This window comes from Protomyctophum parallelum, assembly GCF_964188405.1.
Source record: "Protomyctophum parallelum genome assembly, chromosome: 2".
Lineage (NCBI taxonomy): Eukaryota > Metazoa > Chordata > Actinopteri > Myctophiformes > Myctophidae > Protomyctophum > Protomyctophum parallelum.
In genome coordinates this window covers 56,375,319-56,393,869 of record NC_139699.1, presented here as the reverse complement: position 1 = coordinate 56,393,869, position 18,551 = coordinate 56,375,319, and the positions used below count along the sequence as shown (strand labels likewise).

The window sequence follows — 18,551 nt, the reverse complement described above, 5'->3', positions numbered from 1 at the left end:
AAGCTTCAGACAGCATTCCTGTGTTAGCTGATGTGAGCAGGAGGGGGGTTGCCTTGAAGGTACAGTGGGGGCCATGCCATGGCCCTTTAGTTGAGATAAACATTCCTGCTTTCTTGATAAGGGTGTCTCTCCCTCATCACGAGACATAAAGTGGTTTGAAAATGACAATGTTTTCCATACGGCACAGGGCAAGAGCAGGAGACCCAAAACGTACAAATATTTTGTTTGGTTTTGTCCACAATTCCATGCTGTATTGATGTTGGTACCATTAGGAGAGATAATAACAGGCAAACGATGATCAAAATTACAATTCTACATTCTCTCTAATTGTGTAGACTTCTTGTAAATTAAGTAATGCAGATGTTAAACAATAATTTAACTCTCGAGAGCATAACATGAATTTTCATTTTACGCTATCGTATCAAGAGTTAAAGATCTATAAGGGTCCATACTGTATGGTTACCAACTCTCCATCATTTAGCTGGGGACCACCTGCAACCCCCTCAAGGACCACTGGTGGTCCCCGGACCACTGGTTGACATCCACTGGCATAGGGGAATACCATGTACAATGCTAATAGCTTTCAGTAACCACGCATGAAGCAAGCTGAGTGCAACACATATGGGAAGTTAAGGCCCAAATGATCTCATGCATCATGTTAATGCTCATGCTGACCTTTGTTGGAGATGGATGACCTAAAGGCAGGTTGGACATCAGTACCACATCATTAACTGACTCACAGGGAAAGCAAGGCTGGGATTTGCCAGAGACTTCCAATTATAATTGCATGACAATACCTGGGCCATAAAAAAAAACACTATTACAATTCTCAACATCTAGGGATGATATTATTCTACAATGGGTTTATTTGTTAATGCTTTTGACCTCACTGAAAAGCTTAATAACCCTTAGAACAATAAACCATCAAAACCAATGTTGCTTATGATTGCGTTTAAAAGGCCATGAAGCCACTTATACTGAATTAACTTCAACACCTTTCAGGCAGTCCTCCAGCGACCAATGTAATAGAACATATTAATTTCATTGAATCATTAAAATATAATGTATTTATAGGTTAAGAATATACACAAAAAGAGCAATACTGTTGCTCTTTTTGTGTATACTGTTGACAATGTGCACATTTATTTATTTACATTGTCATGTGCTTTTGAAGAGGCTTTTGTAGACACTTACCGGTCCATTTGGTTCCATTAGTACACACTCTGATTTTCAAACCACTTTCACCCCACAGTATGTCAGTATAGTATACTGTATAATATCGTCTCTGTCGGTGGAAACTGTTACAACTTTGAACTTATATTTTTTATAGAGCTGGGACTCGATTAAAAAAATTAATCTAATTAATCAGAGGCTTTGCGATTAATTAATCTAGATTAATCGCATTTTAATCGCATATCAATATTCAACCCGAGAACAGCGAGAAACCTTTTTTTTTAATGTTTTTTGGTATCCCAGTGAATCAACGAATAGTGACTACAGCATACCACTCATTTTCAACATTTTACTGTCATTAATATACCTGTTGTGGAAATAATAATAAAAAGTCACCCCATTCTGTGTTGCCTAGAACTGGAGGTCTGAAAATAAATTGTAACAGTAACAAGTACATCTCAGTGACATCACAAAGCTGTACTTACTTCATATTGTTACTGTTTTTTGTCAGACCTCCAGTTCTAGGCAACACAAAATGGGGTGACTTTTTATTATTTCCAGTTTTCAGTACTATAGAAAAGCGCCCAGTGAGAAACGTTCCGCGGTGAAAAAAAAGTGCGATTAATTTATCTGTAGTTAATCGCGATTATTTTTTCTGTAGTTAATTAATCTAAATTAATCGCAATTAGTCCCGGCCCTAACTTAAGTTCAAAAATAGCAAAAGTAGCAGATTTACAAGCTCGAAAGGTGTCGCTTCGCACTGCGTTTCGAGCTTGTGGATCTGCTACTTTATTTTATTTTGTATGTAGCCAATATGTTTTACCCACTAATCCCCAATTTAGTTACGGTATGCCAATTGATTACTCCCCACCCACATGTCTGTGTCACTGCTGTTGTAGCATTACTGATTCACCTGCCAGTGAGGTGCCCCCACCGGGAGGACATAGAGCCTTCGTCCTACTCCTCCCGCCCAACACTCCCCGCTGACAGGTGCCGCCCCCAGCCAGTAGGATTACATGCAACGACCATCCTCCCCAACCGGTTTCCCTCCTGCGAACATGGGCTAATTGTACTATATCGCATGAACGCCCGACAAAGCCAGTTGCACCACGGTTGATTCAAACCCACAGCCTCTCCGTGGTGGTGGGTGGGCAGGGACTTTACCACTGTGCCACCCGAGCACGTGGATATGCTACTTTCCATGCTTTCGTGAGACGCTGTATGAGTAAAGGGCATCAATTCACTAAAAAACACAAAAAGTTAAAATATGGAGATAAGAGGTTTCTGTCCGACAGCAACGATATACTTGGTTAGCCAGAGTCCCCCAAGGTTCTATGCTAGATCATCTTTTCCCCCCTCAACGCCAAATCTCTTCGCCGAAAATTGGCGATCAACAAGGCAAGCTCACAATACTAGCTAATATTGTAGATCTGCTATTTTCAGTTTGCCCCACAATAGGTACACTAGGGCTGCAGGGTTCAAGTTGTTAGATTGTAAACACTGGCGATTTTAGTGTGGTGACATCAAAATACCATGTCTTTCTTTCCCCCTAACACTGTTATTTATGTTTATCATGCTTTATATTGACCGTACACTGTACAGCTCCTCCAGTATATTGTACTCTGAGTGTCTGGAATCCTACAGTTCAGACTGCAGCTGCGGTCAGCTTGTGTTGACCCTTGATGTTGAGCTGGATAATAAAAGTCAGATAATAAATGCAAGGGAAAACGGGGGGATTTTACTTGGCATGGGACAGGGAAAGAACTTTGAGTCATTTAGAAGACGTCAGGCCTTTGATGGCTTCCTGGTGGGTGAACAATGGAGACACCCACCCCAGACGGTGGTTTAGTTACGCATCCAATGGCATACCTCCGTTCATGCTGCGTGAAGCGACGCGTTGTGAGCTTGTAGATCTGCTATTTTCACTAGGTTGGGTTTCCGGGCAAAACATTATTTTCTCTTTTGGGTCACGGGCTAAAACGTTTGGGAAACACTGCATTACAGCGTTACGCAAATCAGTTTTGGATATGTAAGTAATATGCATTTCCACTCGATAGAGCATTTTTTACTCTTCTTATTTATGAATGTCATTCTTCTATTCTTGTTTTGTAGAAGTAATAACAATACCACCGTATAATAATATGCTGCTGATACAAGTGAACGTCACGCATTCTAAAGTTTACTTGAGTTAAAGTAGAAAACTATTGGCATCAAAATAAACTTAAAATACTAAAGTAAATGTACTCAGGTTTTCCCCAAAAATGTGTGAACTTGTAGATGTGCAATCTTTGAATAGTTTGAATAGTTTGAAATAGGGCTGTTGTGGTTAATCTAACTATAAATTCAGTCTTTGTCTGTCTGTGTGTGTGTGTGTGCTCTACCGCTCTAGTGTAATAATAATAATAATAATCTAAATCTGTATCTAGTAACAAAAGCTGTCAAATAATGTAGTAAAAAAAAGTACAATATGTGTCTCTGAGATGTAGGTGAGAAGAAGAATAAAACGAAATCAAAACATGGAAATACTTAAAAAGTAAAATACAGATATCTCAAAATTGTTCAGAGGAATTCATGAATATTATCACGGAAATACTACTCTCTTTATGAGGATTCCTGAAGCCCCCAAGGGTTCAAATGATATAGTTTGGCATACGACCATGTCACTCCATGAAAATAACAGATTTCCAGGCTTAATTCAAATTAGGCGTAACTACTGCCTTCATACAAATCCTTCTTATTCTGTCGTTAACATTCTGGTAACATTAACAGATCTACAAGCTCACAATGTGTCACTACGACACAACGCTATACTACTATTTATGCTGAAGAGATTTGGTCTAGAGGAGACATTTGAGGGGTAAATAACAAATATCTAAATCTAACCTGATTTCTTTCCACCCTAAAACATGATCATCAGGTATTATTATTGTATAAGGAGGAAGATGTTTTTCAAAAATGTATACAGCATTTGTTCAAATAATGTTGTTATGTGGACACGCCCACCTGTTTATGCCTGGTTTGCCTGGTGGGTGGTGATCCACCTGAACTTCAGCCTTCAGGAAGAAGGCAAATACAAAGGGAAGACGTCATTGCACATAACAACCACATCAAGTGGTCTAATGAAGTACTGTCACCTCATAAACGCTTAAAAAACTGGAACAATCACAGCATCTTTTTGTGACATGTTTATACGGGTCTGGATTCAAGAGCAAGTGGTGAGCAATGCGTTTTGGAAACTTGTTGAATATACTTATACCCACATGCTCTCGGCTCATCCCGTAACCGGAGCCTCATGGAAAGAGATTTGGTCGAGAGTTTTGGTAAGAGCTTAATGCTTGAATCCACTTTAAAATGACTCATTTGGTAAGACCGAAAAACAAAGCAGCTGGGAAACTAATCAGTGTACTGCTCTCTTTAACTTAAAAAAGCATACATTTATTTTCTATGTAGGCCTACCTATGAGGCCGATTATACAAATGCCTTCTAAATCAGTAGTTCTAGCTCACACTTTCAAGTTCTTTCAAAAATGTTCAAAAATAGCAGACATTGCTCGCAGAGTGGCACAAAGTGACGCAATGTGAGCTTGTATATCTGCTATTTTGTAATAGAGTATCAAACGCTAAAATCTAAAATGACACAGATGAGAATGACAAATTTGTTAATGGGTTAATTTAAAATGCATAAACTGCTTTTAAGTTACCGTATGAAATAAAAAGGAATAATCAAGCGAGAGTTACAGCTTGACGCCGGTAAGCGCTTCAAGGTGCTTGACGGTGCTCTGCGCGAGGTTCTTACTCCTATTGCCTCTGAGATGTAGAAAAGACTGACCTAGAACCGATCTCACCGTGTAGCGTACCTTTCTACATCTCAGAGGCAATGGTTGTACTTTTACTCCACTACTTGATTATTATTACAAAAAATACATTAACCACTTCAGCCCTATATACATTTTGGCCATTTGAAAATAGATTATCCACAAGCTCACAGTGCATCGCGATGCGGCACATTGTGAGCTTGTAGCTCTGCTAATTTATTTATTTGTAATAGATTTGAAAACCTTATGTATAATTAGTACTTTTACTTTTGGTACTTTATTAAAGGACCACTTCACCACTTTTCAACCTATCTTCATATAATAGGACCTCACTAATAATCATGATACAATGGCTCGATTTTTTTCTATTCAATCTGTGTCTCTTATAGGAGGGCTGTGGGCAGTTTAGAAACCGTCTTCCAGTGATCATCATCATTAGGCAGTTTTTCTTTTATCGTGAGAACGATGGCTTCCATTTCCGCATTGCAACTTTTCAGGACTAGAAAGCCTGCAGTTTTTATTATCTTGTATTCTCAATCGATGATGTTACTGGAAGACAGTTTCTGAACTGCCCACAGCCCTCCTATGAGACACAGACTGAGTAGAAAATAATTGCGCAATTTTTTCATGATTTTTAGTGAGGACCTATTATCCCATTCTGACCTGAGATCAGATTCATATGAGGTTTCCGCCGGACACACAATGGTCTGATGAACCCATTCTGACCTGAGATCATTCTGACCTGAGATCAGATTCTAAAAATGTCACAGTCGCTCTTCGATTTTTCAAAAATAGCTAAAGCATAACATGATGCTGACACCAAAATGGGTGCCCGGTCAGAATGGGTTATATGAAGATAGGTTGAAAAGTGGTGAAGTGGTCCTTTAAGTACATTTCGATGCAAATACCTTTGTACTTTTACTTCAGTGTATTTAGAATTTCAGACTTTTATTTGTAGTACTTCTACATTGCAGTATTGATACTCTTACTTCGTAAAACCTGAGTACTTTTCCACCACTGGATTTTAGCTATATTTATGACAATGTGAGTTTTTCAGAAAGCTGGCATAGGACTTTGAAGACATCATTTTGTAATTCAGAACCGGCCTCAGGTCTGGGTTAATTGCCTCTCCTACAAACGAGAATAGTAGACATAGCGATTGTTTTGCAGTGTCTATATTGAAATGACATTGTAATGACATTTGGTGTAATGACATTGGCTATAAATAGCCAATTGCACCTTTCATGCCAGCGTTAAAAATACACCTGTCTGTCTGTCTTTCCACGGACGAACCCCCCGTAACTCTGAGAGGGTATAAAATAAACCAAATCATTCATACATTTCCAATGGAATGTTTGCCTTAGGCTTACAATTTACAATTTACAATTTAGGCATTTAGCAGACGCTCTTTTTTTGTTTTTTTTAAGATATGTTTTTGCGGCTTACGCCTTTATTGATTTTTTAAGGGATAGAAAGTAGGCTGACAGGAAACGGGAGAGGGATGGGGGGATGACATGCGGTAAAGGCCGTGTCGGGTCCGGGAGTCGAACCCGCGGCACACCGCGACTGGATCACCAGTCCGGTGCCCAGACCGTTACGCTACGGCCTGGGCCTTAGCAGACGCTCAGAGCGATTTACAATAAGCAAGAACAAAAGCATGGGAATACATCACAAAAAAGCATTTATCATAAAACATGCGTAAGCTAAGAAAGTAACAGTGGAATATCTATATTATGAGACTATACATATAAACTATATATATATACCACTATGCTATACATATGTACTATGGCGTGCTATGACTATATACAATGCAATTATAGTGCCGTCTACATAACATGCTATAAGTCTGTATCAGATGCTATCTAAGTCTACAGAAATGCTATCTAAGGGGGTAGGGTTCATACTCTGTACTGTACTGCCGATTCATACTCCTATTTTAGAGCCGAATAAAAGTCGGTTCGGCTCTGTAGAGCCTACAATGTGATTTCATTTGAGGTTAGGGGGGGGCGGGTACCGTCCTAAAGCCGGCTCTTCGGTGCTACTGAAACAGCGGTAAAATAGGAGTATGAATCGGCCCTTAGATGTTGAATAGATTTATAAAATAATCTCTGGAGCAAAGAAAGGCTTACAATCTTCACACATTTTGCTCTTAAACATCAGCTTAAAAAAAGATCGAACTAAATTCCCTAACCCTGGGATATTAACGGTTGTAATTTATGTTGTGTTAATATAGGCTTAGGTTAACAACAGACCTCACTTTATGCATAAATCAACTCTATGGCAAAAAATAAAAAGCCTGTCTCTCGTCCGGTTTGTATAAAACTGCGCTCTATTTCAAACTCATGCTATGTTTGTCTTGTTAGGGACAACATGCCAAGAAATCATTTAACAAATACAACTCAATGAGACACATAGTGCAAGAACATAGCAGCACATGGGAAAATAAACAAACTATTTTTAGCAATGTGATCATCTTTTTTTTTTTCTTCTTTTTTCTGATGGGTAGATCTTGTCGAGCCGCTCATTCTGAAAGTAGCTCTCAAGTCAAAAAGGTGTGTGTACACCCCTGCTGTACACTGTACCCTGTCACAACCCACTAAAATAAAAATATACAGCCTATAGTATACAATATAGGCTATTATATCCTGTCACAACACAGCGTGTACGTTTGTACGTAATGTTAGTTTTATATGATCGGATAATACATTTTAGGAAGGAAGCTCTGGGGAGTTTTGGCAGTGGTGGGAAGTACTGTACTTAAGTAATATTTGTAGGTACTTTTACTTTAGTTGAGTATGTCCATTTCTCAATACTTTATACTTGTCCACTACTTCTCAAAGGTACGTCTTTTCATATGGCTATAAGAAGCAGAGTCATAGGATGGAATACCCATCTCACTCTATTCTTATTGTTTTTTACCACATTTCCCAAACCACAACATGCTGACTATTATTATGCCTATTATATGTCACTTTTATAGTACCCCACCCCCTCCCTGTCTCTCTCTCTGTCTCACTGCGTTCACCCTTCCTGTCTCTCTCTCTCTCTCTGTCTCATTGCACTCACCCTCCCCCCCAAGAACTCCTCTTCTGTATGTCTGTCTGTTCCTCTCATGTCCTACTTTTCATAAAACTCAGTCACTTTCACCGGTATCCATTTTTCTAAATGAGCTAAAATAGCAGATCTACAGGCTCGCGGCACGAAGCTTGTAAATCGGCTATTCTTGTTTTTTTATCCCACAATTTCGCAACCCATTTTTTTCACCCAGTGTCAATTATCTAATGTAATCCTGGGCACTTACAATCCATCTGCCAACCCATCCAGGGCAGCGGACGGACCTCATGCTCCCTACTATGCATGAGGAGCCCAAGCTGCTTAGTATGACACAGCAGGGCAAAAAACAACCTGTAAGAGGTTGAGATATGGAGATACAAGGTTTCCAACGCCATGGGAGCTCGTGTCATAGTCACAAGCATGAAGTGACGTCTTCTTCATTCTAGAATAGATTGTTAGAACAAACTGTTGCGTGTCATAAGGCCAAGGATGAATCACACACTTACATCCATCCGTACACACATGACAGATTCATTGTCTGTTAGTCTGGTCTAGTACATGTGACTGGGAAGACAGTAAGGCCTGACCTAACAGGGAACGAAGACGTTATTATAAGTACACACTGGACTCCAGTGACTGGAGTAATATTCACATTCATCTCCTTGATACGCTCCACACGTCCCAGACTCCCTTCTGGCTCCAAAACTATGGAATGAACTTCCCATTGCAATCAGAACTGCAGACTCACTCCCAACCTTCCGCCCTCGTCTGAAAAAGTCTGAAAACCCACCTCTATATCTTAGCCCGTGGCACTTGCCGTAGCACTCGGCGACCTTACAGCAGAGGGCTGTGTAGTGTGTGCCTTTACAAACAAACATGTGCACTTAAGCCTCTCCAACTGATCCAAAATGCCACAGCTCGCTTGGTCTTCAACCAGCCAAAATTCTCACACGTCTCCCCCTTTCTCCGCTCCCTCCACTGGCTCCCGGTCGCTGCCCGCACAGAATACAAAACAAAACCCTACAAACCCTCCCACGCACTCAGATCAGCCAAGCTGGAAGTACCTTCACTAAAAAACGCTCCACACGTCCCAAACTCTTCTCCCTGGCTCCAAAACTATGGAATGCACTTCCCATCGCAGTCAGAACTGCAGCCTCACTCCCAATCTTCTGCCGTAATCTGAAAACCCACCTCTTCAGACTCCATCATGGCCCGTAGCACTTACCCTAGCCCCTTAGATAGCACTTTATGTAGACTTAGACAGCATTTTATACAGACTTATACAGACTTGCATTTTATGTAGTCATAGCACTTTATAGCATATATGTATAGTATAGTATAGTATGTATAGTTTATATGTATAGTTTCATTATATATATATTCCACTGGTACGCTTTTAGCTTACGCATGTTTCATGCTAACTACTTTTTATGTATGTGATGTATTGCCATACTTTTTGTTTTAGCTTATTGTAAATCACTGTGGATTAAGGCTTCACTCACACCTTTCGATCTAGCATACAACATTGATGCATGCTTGTTGTATGAGACTTATTGAATGATGCAAGCTCCCAATGCATTTCCAATGGAAGTCAAACATGGTTTGACACAACATTTTTGTTGTATGGCTTTCGGCTGTGTTTCCCCCTCATACAACAAAAATGTTGCGTCAAACCATGTGACTTCCATTGGAAATGCATTGCGAGCTTGCATCAGTCAATAAGTCTCATACAACAAACAAAGCACAAAAAATAAATCTGTTGCGAAGGTGTGAGTCAGGCCTAAGAGCGTCTGTTAAATGCCTAAATTGTAAACAAACAAACAAACACAACAGCACTATTGTGCATTGGGCTCATCATCAGTCTGATGAAGAATGCAAGCTCTAGACGTCACCAAAGGAATGTGTCTGAATTGAAGCCTAAAGGCTGATTTAGTTGTGTGTCGGGTGTCGTGCACTGAATGAAATGAGCAGATCTACAAGCTCGGAAAGCGCACAACACTGACGCGCAACTAAGTATAACTCACTGAGGCTTAGTAGTAGTAGTGTGCAGGGTTTAACTTTTTGCAGTTTGTTCTGCTCTTTGCCCATGCAGCACCTGCCCAACTCAGGGGGTTTGATGATGTGCCTGTCTTCCTCTTCATTCCCTCATCCCTATGCTGCCTCCCCAGGGGCTGAGGGAACGCAGGGCTCAGTTAAAACTGACACATGCTAGTCCCAACTAAACTACTCTTTGGAGAGTGCATCCGTCGGATGCTGTAAGCCCAGTCCTCACCAACTATTTGCAACGCAACTACCAACTAGAACTCATGTCCTGCGTTCTCTCTTTCCGTCATGATAGTAGCCACCATTACGTCACGTATGCTACAGTGCTCAGGTTTAGGTATGAAGCCTCATCAGATGTTTTCTCCATCTCTCTCTCTCTCTCTCTCTCTCTCTCTCGTCCCTGCAGTGCCACCGTGTCTGAAGAGGTCATCTCCGTGCTGTGACAACCCCTTCCTCCTCCTCCTCGTCCTCCTCTTCCTCCAGAAGATCATGCTGACCCTCCTGCTGTCTGCGCTGCTGGGTGCCCAAACTCTCGGTGGGTGTTTCTGTCTGTGCCCTGCCATTACTCGAATACAATGTCGAACAGGGTATTTCTACATTGTGGTTTTGCTATTTTTGACTATAGACAGCTATGTGTGTCCCTGGCTGTGTCTGTCTGCCCGTCCGAGTACGGAAATAGCGTTTGTTGACCTCCAAGTGTCACTGTTGCGCAGCCGAACACATGCACGTACGTACACATGCACGCACACGCACGCACACACACACACACACACACACACACACACACACACACACACACACACACACACACACACACACACACACACACACACACACACACACACACACACACACGCACACAGTGTGTGTACTAGGGTTTAATATTTTCCCGGATTTGGCTCATTTTAATTCCCGGGAATTTGCGGACCTTTTCCCGGCCTCCCGCGGGAATTCCCGTCAGAAATAAAAACAAAAGAGAAGAAAAAAGTGCCCACCAAAATGCATTTATATGTATAGATACTTAATATTATCAATAGAATAGTGATTTCATTGTTTAAAACGTTTTATTTATCAACGAAATATGAACATGTACAATGAAATTATTACATTAAATTATTAATAATGTATATAGGCCTAAGCCTACGCTAATCAGAAAGAGTGACACAATACACTTCCCAAGATTGAATACTTTATTAAGCATTTTCTTGAACGAAAAACATTTTTTGAACATCAAATGTTCTTTGAGCTTTTTCTAGAACGAAAAACATGTTTTTTTAAATAAAAGATAATTAACAATGCAATTAGCCGATATACAAGCTCACAACGGTTCACTGTCGCGGTAACATTAAAGCCTCCTATAGGCCTAGGCCTACTGTATGCAACTGAAAATAAACTAGGCAATTAAACAGGCTACTCGTTTTGCTCACTTGAATGACTTGATTACCTTATTTCTCTTCCATTTGGGATTTGAGGAAGTGGGATTTAAGGAAGCAAAGTGCATTTATTGATTTGTCGCTCAGTCTGTTTCTCAGTTTGGTAACGAAAGTGCCGCACACTGAAAAGGCCCGCTCAGATTCCACTGAAGTTGGCGGAATGGTTCCAAGAGCCATGTAGAGGCATTGGAGGTTTTTGGGACGCACTTTGGTTGCTTCAAAGAGCGCAAATTCCTTTGAAATGATTTTCTGCAGGTCATTCCCTGTCTTTTCCTCGGGGTCTGGGCTTCTCATGCACGCATCGATTTCTTGTTGCAGTTGGGCTTGTAGGCTCACGGTAGTCTGACTCGCCTCTTCTTCTGATTCCGTTCCCTCATCTGGTGGTTGGGGCTCCGTGGCACTTACAAACAGGCGTTCGCAGAGACCGAGTGCTGTCCTCATCAATGCATTTTTGGAGGGCATAGCGAACAGCAAATCTGCAGTAGTCACGATCACTGGGTTTTGGAGGTACCTAAACAAATAATGTATAGGTTAAATATAGCCTATATATCAAAATGTAAAGTAATAGGCTATAATAATAATAATAATAATAATAATCCTATTATTATTATTATTATTATTATATGAACCCGCTTTAATTGGGAAGCTATAACATTATAGCTCCAACAAGTAGGCTATAATATTCAGACTATTACCTGTACAAAGACACAATGTTGTTCAGTCTCCTGTCCCCGAATCTGGTCCTGATGGCCTCCGTCATATCCCGAGAGATGGTGGTGTCCTGTTTCTCCAGCTCGGATAGGATGAACTTGAAAATGCCATCTGCCTTCAGGAGATTTGCTCTTCTTTCGCATAGGCTTTTCACTCCCATCTTCACAGGTTTCAGGCAACTTGCTAGTTCCTTAAGAATGGTCAGCTCATCATTATTGACAATCAGCGATGGCTGAATGTCAACCAGTGCTTTAGAGACGGGGCGATGCAGCGAAATGTACCGATCCACCATGTCACTCATACTGTCCCACCTTGTGCGACAGTCTAGATTGAGCTTCAATTCTTTTCCCAACTCTTCTTTGACGTAAGCCTGCAGTTTCTCGTTGGAAAGAGGAGACCGTCGGAAATGTCTGGCAATCTTTCGAACCTGGGTGGGATAATTGTACGGTGAAAATGGATAATAATTAATTACAATAAAATGGGTCTAATAGGCTGAGTGAGTGAGAAAATAATAAAACTTGTGGTTTGCAACTGCATAACGTTAGTTACATCGAATCACCTTTTCCACGGTGCTGTCCAAATTGGCTCTGGATAGAATTGCTTGCTGCTCCTCGTCATCATCTTCGTCGCCTATCTCCTCGTCCTCATCACTCGTATCCCCAGCATTTGCATACTGGGTCGGCGTTCGTTCTTTTTTTGTGTAGAGTGTATCTGTGACGGCCAGGTGGATGGCGTGGCAATAGCACAGCTGGTGTTCAGGGAGAACCAATTTTCCATACTTCACCATCACAGAGGCGCCGTCGGTGGTGGCACACACGATGTGGTCATCCAGGTTAAGGGAGTAGATTTGAAGTTTATTTTCCAAAAGCTCAACCACTCGCTCTGAGGTCATGCTTCCCTCGATCCGAAAAACCCCCAGGTTCCAATGCTCGTCCTCCGTGTGCAGATTAATGTTCATAAATCGCTTGTTCTGGAGGGAGGTGTATTCATCCATTGTAAGCGAGAAACGAGCACCAGCACCCGCGTTCATTTTAAAGGCATTGACTAGCATGCTCTGTTGCTCCGCCGCATAGCCCTGTACCATCTTTGCTATCTCGTCTGGGTTTTTTGGCAACTTGTAGCCGTCATTCTCCAGGGCATGTCGGAGATAAGCACTCTTTGCAATGGCATTGAATGAAAATCCATCTACCGCGGCCAGCTGAGCCAGAATCGCATTCAGTGGTTTCTTTGCAGCGAACATTAGCTTAGTTTGCTTGCTAGTGGAAGGCCCATCTTCCCTCTCAGCAGCAGCTCCGCTGCTCGATTTGTGGGTGGCCAAGTGTCGAGCCAAACCACTAGTTGACCCTCCGCAGCATTTATAGATTTTTTTGCAGGTCTTGCATTTAGCTTCACTATCATTTAGTTTCGTGAAATCCGCCCACACTGCTGAAACAGACGCCATGCTTGCACGGGTGGCGAGGATAATGTGGCAAGCAGACTAATTGGCAATTGCCTCTGCGCAGCTGTAGTAGGCCGTTCTAGAAATTAGTGTAATTTCTAACAAGAAAAAAAAAACTCCGGGACGACGGGTCCCGAAATTATTTTCGGGCGGGAAATTGCGTGCCCTATGCCCGGGAGGACCGAAATCCCGGGATCCCGGCATTAAACCCTAGTGTGTACAGTAGTACTACAGCACAGTACCGCACCACTCACTTCAGACTGGTCTGATTTTTTTAAACGTCCACTACTACTGTGGACTTCTTCCACCACTGCCTGTGACCTGCCATTATCCTTCGCCCCCCCCCAACCCGAGTCACAGTCACTGCTGGGAGAAATGCCTCCACCATTCAGACAATACTCCCTGCAGTATTCACACTCCTCCATCCTTGTTCAAAGGCAGAGCAACAGTTCAGACCAGCTAGGCTACTCCCAAAACTAATAGCCCAGACAGGCAAAAAAACATGAAACAACTTCAGTCTGCTAGAGGAGTTGACATAACTTGTATTTAAGTATGGTTTGTGCAAGGGTCATGCCTTTTGTGGTATTATAGGGGTGAGTTGTTTTTGTGTTATCATTTTTTTATTTTATTGTTCGGCCTGTAAAACGGAATAGCTTTGGTCGTTTTTTTTCTTTGGTCAGATTCGGGAGGGTTGGGTGGTCCGGGGAGAGGAACTTGCTGGATGTTGCACTTTTTCTCTTTTGCCGTGATTCAGAGAGAGAGAGAGAGAGCGAGTGGGTGTGTGGCGTGCGGGGAGTCCTTCCTTACTCCTTAGTCATATTTTTGTACCACCACAGGAAGGCTGTGTGGTTGATGTAGCAATTCAGGAGACATAACTCATACACGGTCAAAGTTTCACTTCAGTAGAAATGGCGCTGCTCGAAGTGAAAACCTGTGTCATCATAAAAAAATAAAAAGTGAAACAAATGGCCGCGGTTGCTCGCTCGATAGCGCTTCACGACCCGGTAAATAAAAGTGGGAAATTCAGCATGTCAAGGAAAGGATCAACACGGAGTATATTCCAGCTCCGTCTATCTCTGTTACTGCTACTTTTGCTATACTTTTGTGTGAAGCTGTCGTACGTCAAAGTATGTGTTAATTTACGAGAAATAATAAATAAAAGAAAAAAAGGTTTAGGAGGTTTCTGCCCTCGACAGCTACAATATTATGCAGATAAAGTGTTCCTTTAAGCAATATTAATAGAAAAGTATTTCTTGCACTGGTCAAAAGGACAGCTCTTTCTTTTGAAGGCGTGGCTGCACGCACGCGCGCACGAGTGCGACGCGCACACATGCATTTCAAGTCTCAGCTCAGGAGACTGTTTTCCAATGGCAGGCAGTGAGCTTCATTAGGACTCCACTGTGTCTTTGAGGCCATGATAATGAGCCTCTGGCCTGCTCATTACTGACTGACTACATGGGAGGGAGGGAGGGAGGGAGAGAGACAGAGAGAGAGAGAGAGAGATAGAGAGAGAGAGGGGACAATCAGGCGGTGTCTGTCTCTGATGGAGGTCTTTAACTGGTTGATAATGGCCTATTGTAGCTCACACAGTGATACACGTGTACCCAGCTGACTGTCAGTGGAAGTATAGCAATAGCACTCTTAGTTAGTCACTTAGTTACTGCGGTCCAGCCAACACCACCGACTCGGGATTCCTGGATCGCTGCCCTTCACACTTTCCTATATCTAATCTAATATCAGGTTCTTGAGCTCTGCAGTGTTGAATAGCTACGCTGTCAAATACGTGAAATACATAAAAGCTGTACGATGTAACTTTGCTCTTGATTTGAACCCGGTTTCCTGCACAGTTGAGCTATGGGTGAGACATGACCTTTGACATGATCTAAATGTCTCAATAGAGGAGCAGGGAGACGACATACAACCATATAAATTGTCTAACTTATTATTGTATATTATTGACATACCATTATAAAAAACACATTTTATTCATTAAAACTAATTCACATAGCAAGGCTATACATTTCTAAAGTAAAAGTACATTTAGGAAAATAAAGAAATAAAGAAATAATAATAATAATAATAATAATAATAATAATACGTACGCTTTTCCGACCAGTCATTGGTCTGACATGCAGAAAACGACCGGATTAAGGTTGGCGTTATGGTTTTGGCGACTGGATTAAGGTTGGCGAACATGCATTAAGGTTGGCGAACATGCGCTGCTCCGTGCTTGCGGTTATGGTTAGGTTAGGGTTTGAGTTAGGTTGGCGTTGTCGGAACATGACTGGTCGGAACTTAGTATTGCAACCCGGCCACCGCTCAGATGTGACATGTTGTGAGCATAAGAGTTAATAATTTAGTAATCTAAATCTGCATGGTAAACTAGTAACTAAAGTAGTCGGATAATTGTAGTGGACCGGAGTACAATATTTGCCTCTGATATTGTATAGTGTAGAAGTCTAACTGGCTAACTGGTTGGTGTAATGGGCTATTGTAGCTCCCACAATGCCACACATGATGTACCCAGCTATAAATTAATTAAGTGTGAGGCGCAGCTGGCTACTATGGTCTAGGCTGGCGATATCGTGCTGGGATGTGCAGAAAAACACTGACCAGATGTATTGTGTGGGAGACATTATTTTTTATTGCCTTAGCAGTTAGTTACAGCTTGCTTCATTCTCATAATTATGAAAGTTTGAGGTTTCAAGAGAGTTTCATCATATATGGTGCCATGATATTGTTCTGCTTTTTCATGTTCAATTTTAACGACCTTTTAGCTTTGAACCACTTTAACCATTATTTTAAACTAAAATGTGTGCAAATATTTGAATATATATTCTTTCACAGCGGACATATAGTGGCTCATATCTTTGCTTCTATTGTCTATGTTTCTCACATAGAAACATTTTTTTCTGAAAACTGTTAGAAGACATTTGTAGAATCTGGTCTCAGGTCTTAATTGGGTTAATCATTGATAGATTGTTTTGTACAGTGACAGACGGGGGTCACTGTCTCTCCAGCTTTTAACCCTTGGCCTACAATTCACGGAAAAAACGGAATTAATCGAAAAATCTAAACCTCCCGTTAACGGAAAAAACGGAATGACAATCAATATCAGTTATCGCGGGGTCAAAAGAGCAAAAATTAATATTTTTTCGCTAATATCACTAATGTTGGATGTAATTTACCAAAAAACGGCCGAAATCCGCGTGATCGTGCGCTATCGTGCACGCGCGCCGTCTCTATGTGCGTCGCTGTAAAAAATGTGATATTTTGCGATCTTTTGGGGTTGATTTGAGGATAATTTGACTTAGTTATGAAAAATATAGCATTAGCTTAGCAATCCGGACCAGCCAAGCTATTGACTAGGGTCAAAATAGTACAGGATGTTGTTGATCGTTCAACCGGAAGTGACTTAGGAAGATCCGTCTATTTTAGCCAAAATCAGCATAATGATGCTTTCCCGCCATCTGGTGGCGAATCGAGAGAATACATTTGCAATGAATGAATGGAAAAAAAACATCTCTTCAATCCACCAGATCTTTCTTGTATGTTAAAACGATGAATTAAAAATATGCCAATTTGTTACCCAAACAAAAAAATTGGGACTGGCAGGGCAAGGGTTAAGTAAACAGAAAAGGCTTGTTCAGGTCTGAGTACACATTGTATCCAGTCGCTATGAGGGAACTCACACAGGATTAACAACAAGTCACATTGGAAGTGACGACAGAGAAATGAGCAGACAATATTGGAACTGGAAAAAGGAACAGCAGCAGTCTATATAGAGAAACGCAATGTGAGTAATCAGCCAGTTGTGCGCCAGTTATCATTCAGACAGAATGTGGCCCGCGTTGTAAAAAATAGCATTCATAATATTGCGACGGCCTAAACTGCTGATTATTTCCTCACAAGTATAATAATATAAACGTGTGTGTGTGTGTGTGTGTGTGTGTGTGTGTGTGTGTGTGTGTGTGTGTGTGTGCGTGTGTGTGTGTGTATGTGAGGAGGTAGATGATGGATTACAGTAGTTTCTCGGTGGAAGCAGCCCCATGATATTGTCCGTACACACACACAGCACACAGCTGTTGTGTCAGTGCATTCCATCCGCACAGGGACTATTTTCTTTTTTATATCCTTAGCGGCTGCTGTATATACTTTAACAATACTGCCCCGTGGCGTGGGGGTGTGGATCTGCATTGTATTTGATCGTTGCTGTTGGGGCAGCAGACACCTATCTCCACCACGTGATTAACCCATTCTGACCTGAGATCAGATTCATACGAGGTTTTCCACTGGACACACACTGGTCTGATTAACCCATTCTGACCCGAGATCAGATTCTAAAAATGTCAGTCGTTCTTGTCGATTTTTCAAAAATAGCAGACCTACAAGCTCGTATCGCGCCACTCAGTGGCGCGATATGAGCTTGTAAAAATAGATCTACAAGCTTGCATGTAGCGCGGCACTCTGTGCCAACGCTACGAGCTTGTACAAGCTTTCTCACTAAAAGGAGTTTATTTTTTATTTTTTTATTTTCAATTGTGGTGCTATTGCTATAGCCTACTTTTACTACTTAAGTAAGAATCTCGAGTATATTCGTTGGACTAAGCGCTAATTGGCTGTCACGCTGCTGTTCACGTCAGAGCAGCAGACACAATGGGCTGCCAGAGCTCACAAATGAGATGCGGGATTCTTTGGCACTTGCTGCCATAAAGACGCTGAAAGTGTACTCGCACAAGTGCACGAAATGGGCAAACCGTCGTCATTTGCGATCTCATTAATGGGTTGTGGGCCTATGTGTGTGTGTGTGTGTGTGGGGGGGGGGGTGGATAAGGGGAACGGTGAGGTAATTGAAATTAATTAGCACAATTGGATCAATTTG

The 18,551-nt window shown here is 41.6% G+C and overlaps 1 protein-coding gene across 2 annotated transcripts in view; it reads left to right on the top strand.

Moving 5' to 3' along the window:
- cd276 (CD276 molecule) overlaps positions 1 to 18,551 on the top strand; it is a 181,808-nt gene that overhangs the window by 2,027 nt on the left and 161,230 nt on the right. Inside the window, exons 1-2 of one of the 2 annotated variants that reach the window (XM_083759870.1) lie at positions 10,209 to 10,299; positions 10,494 to 10,622. In XM_083759870.1, coding sequence (XP_083615996.1) covers positions 10,577 to 10,622 — 46 coding nt within the window. In that variant the 5' untranslated portion in view covers positions 10,209 to 10,299; positions 10,494 to 10,576. Of the gene's footprint in view, positions 1 to 10,208; positions 10,300 to 10,493; positions 10,623 to 18,551 lie in introns of those variants that run through there. The other variant, XM_083759869.1, reaches the window with a different exon arrangement.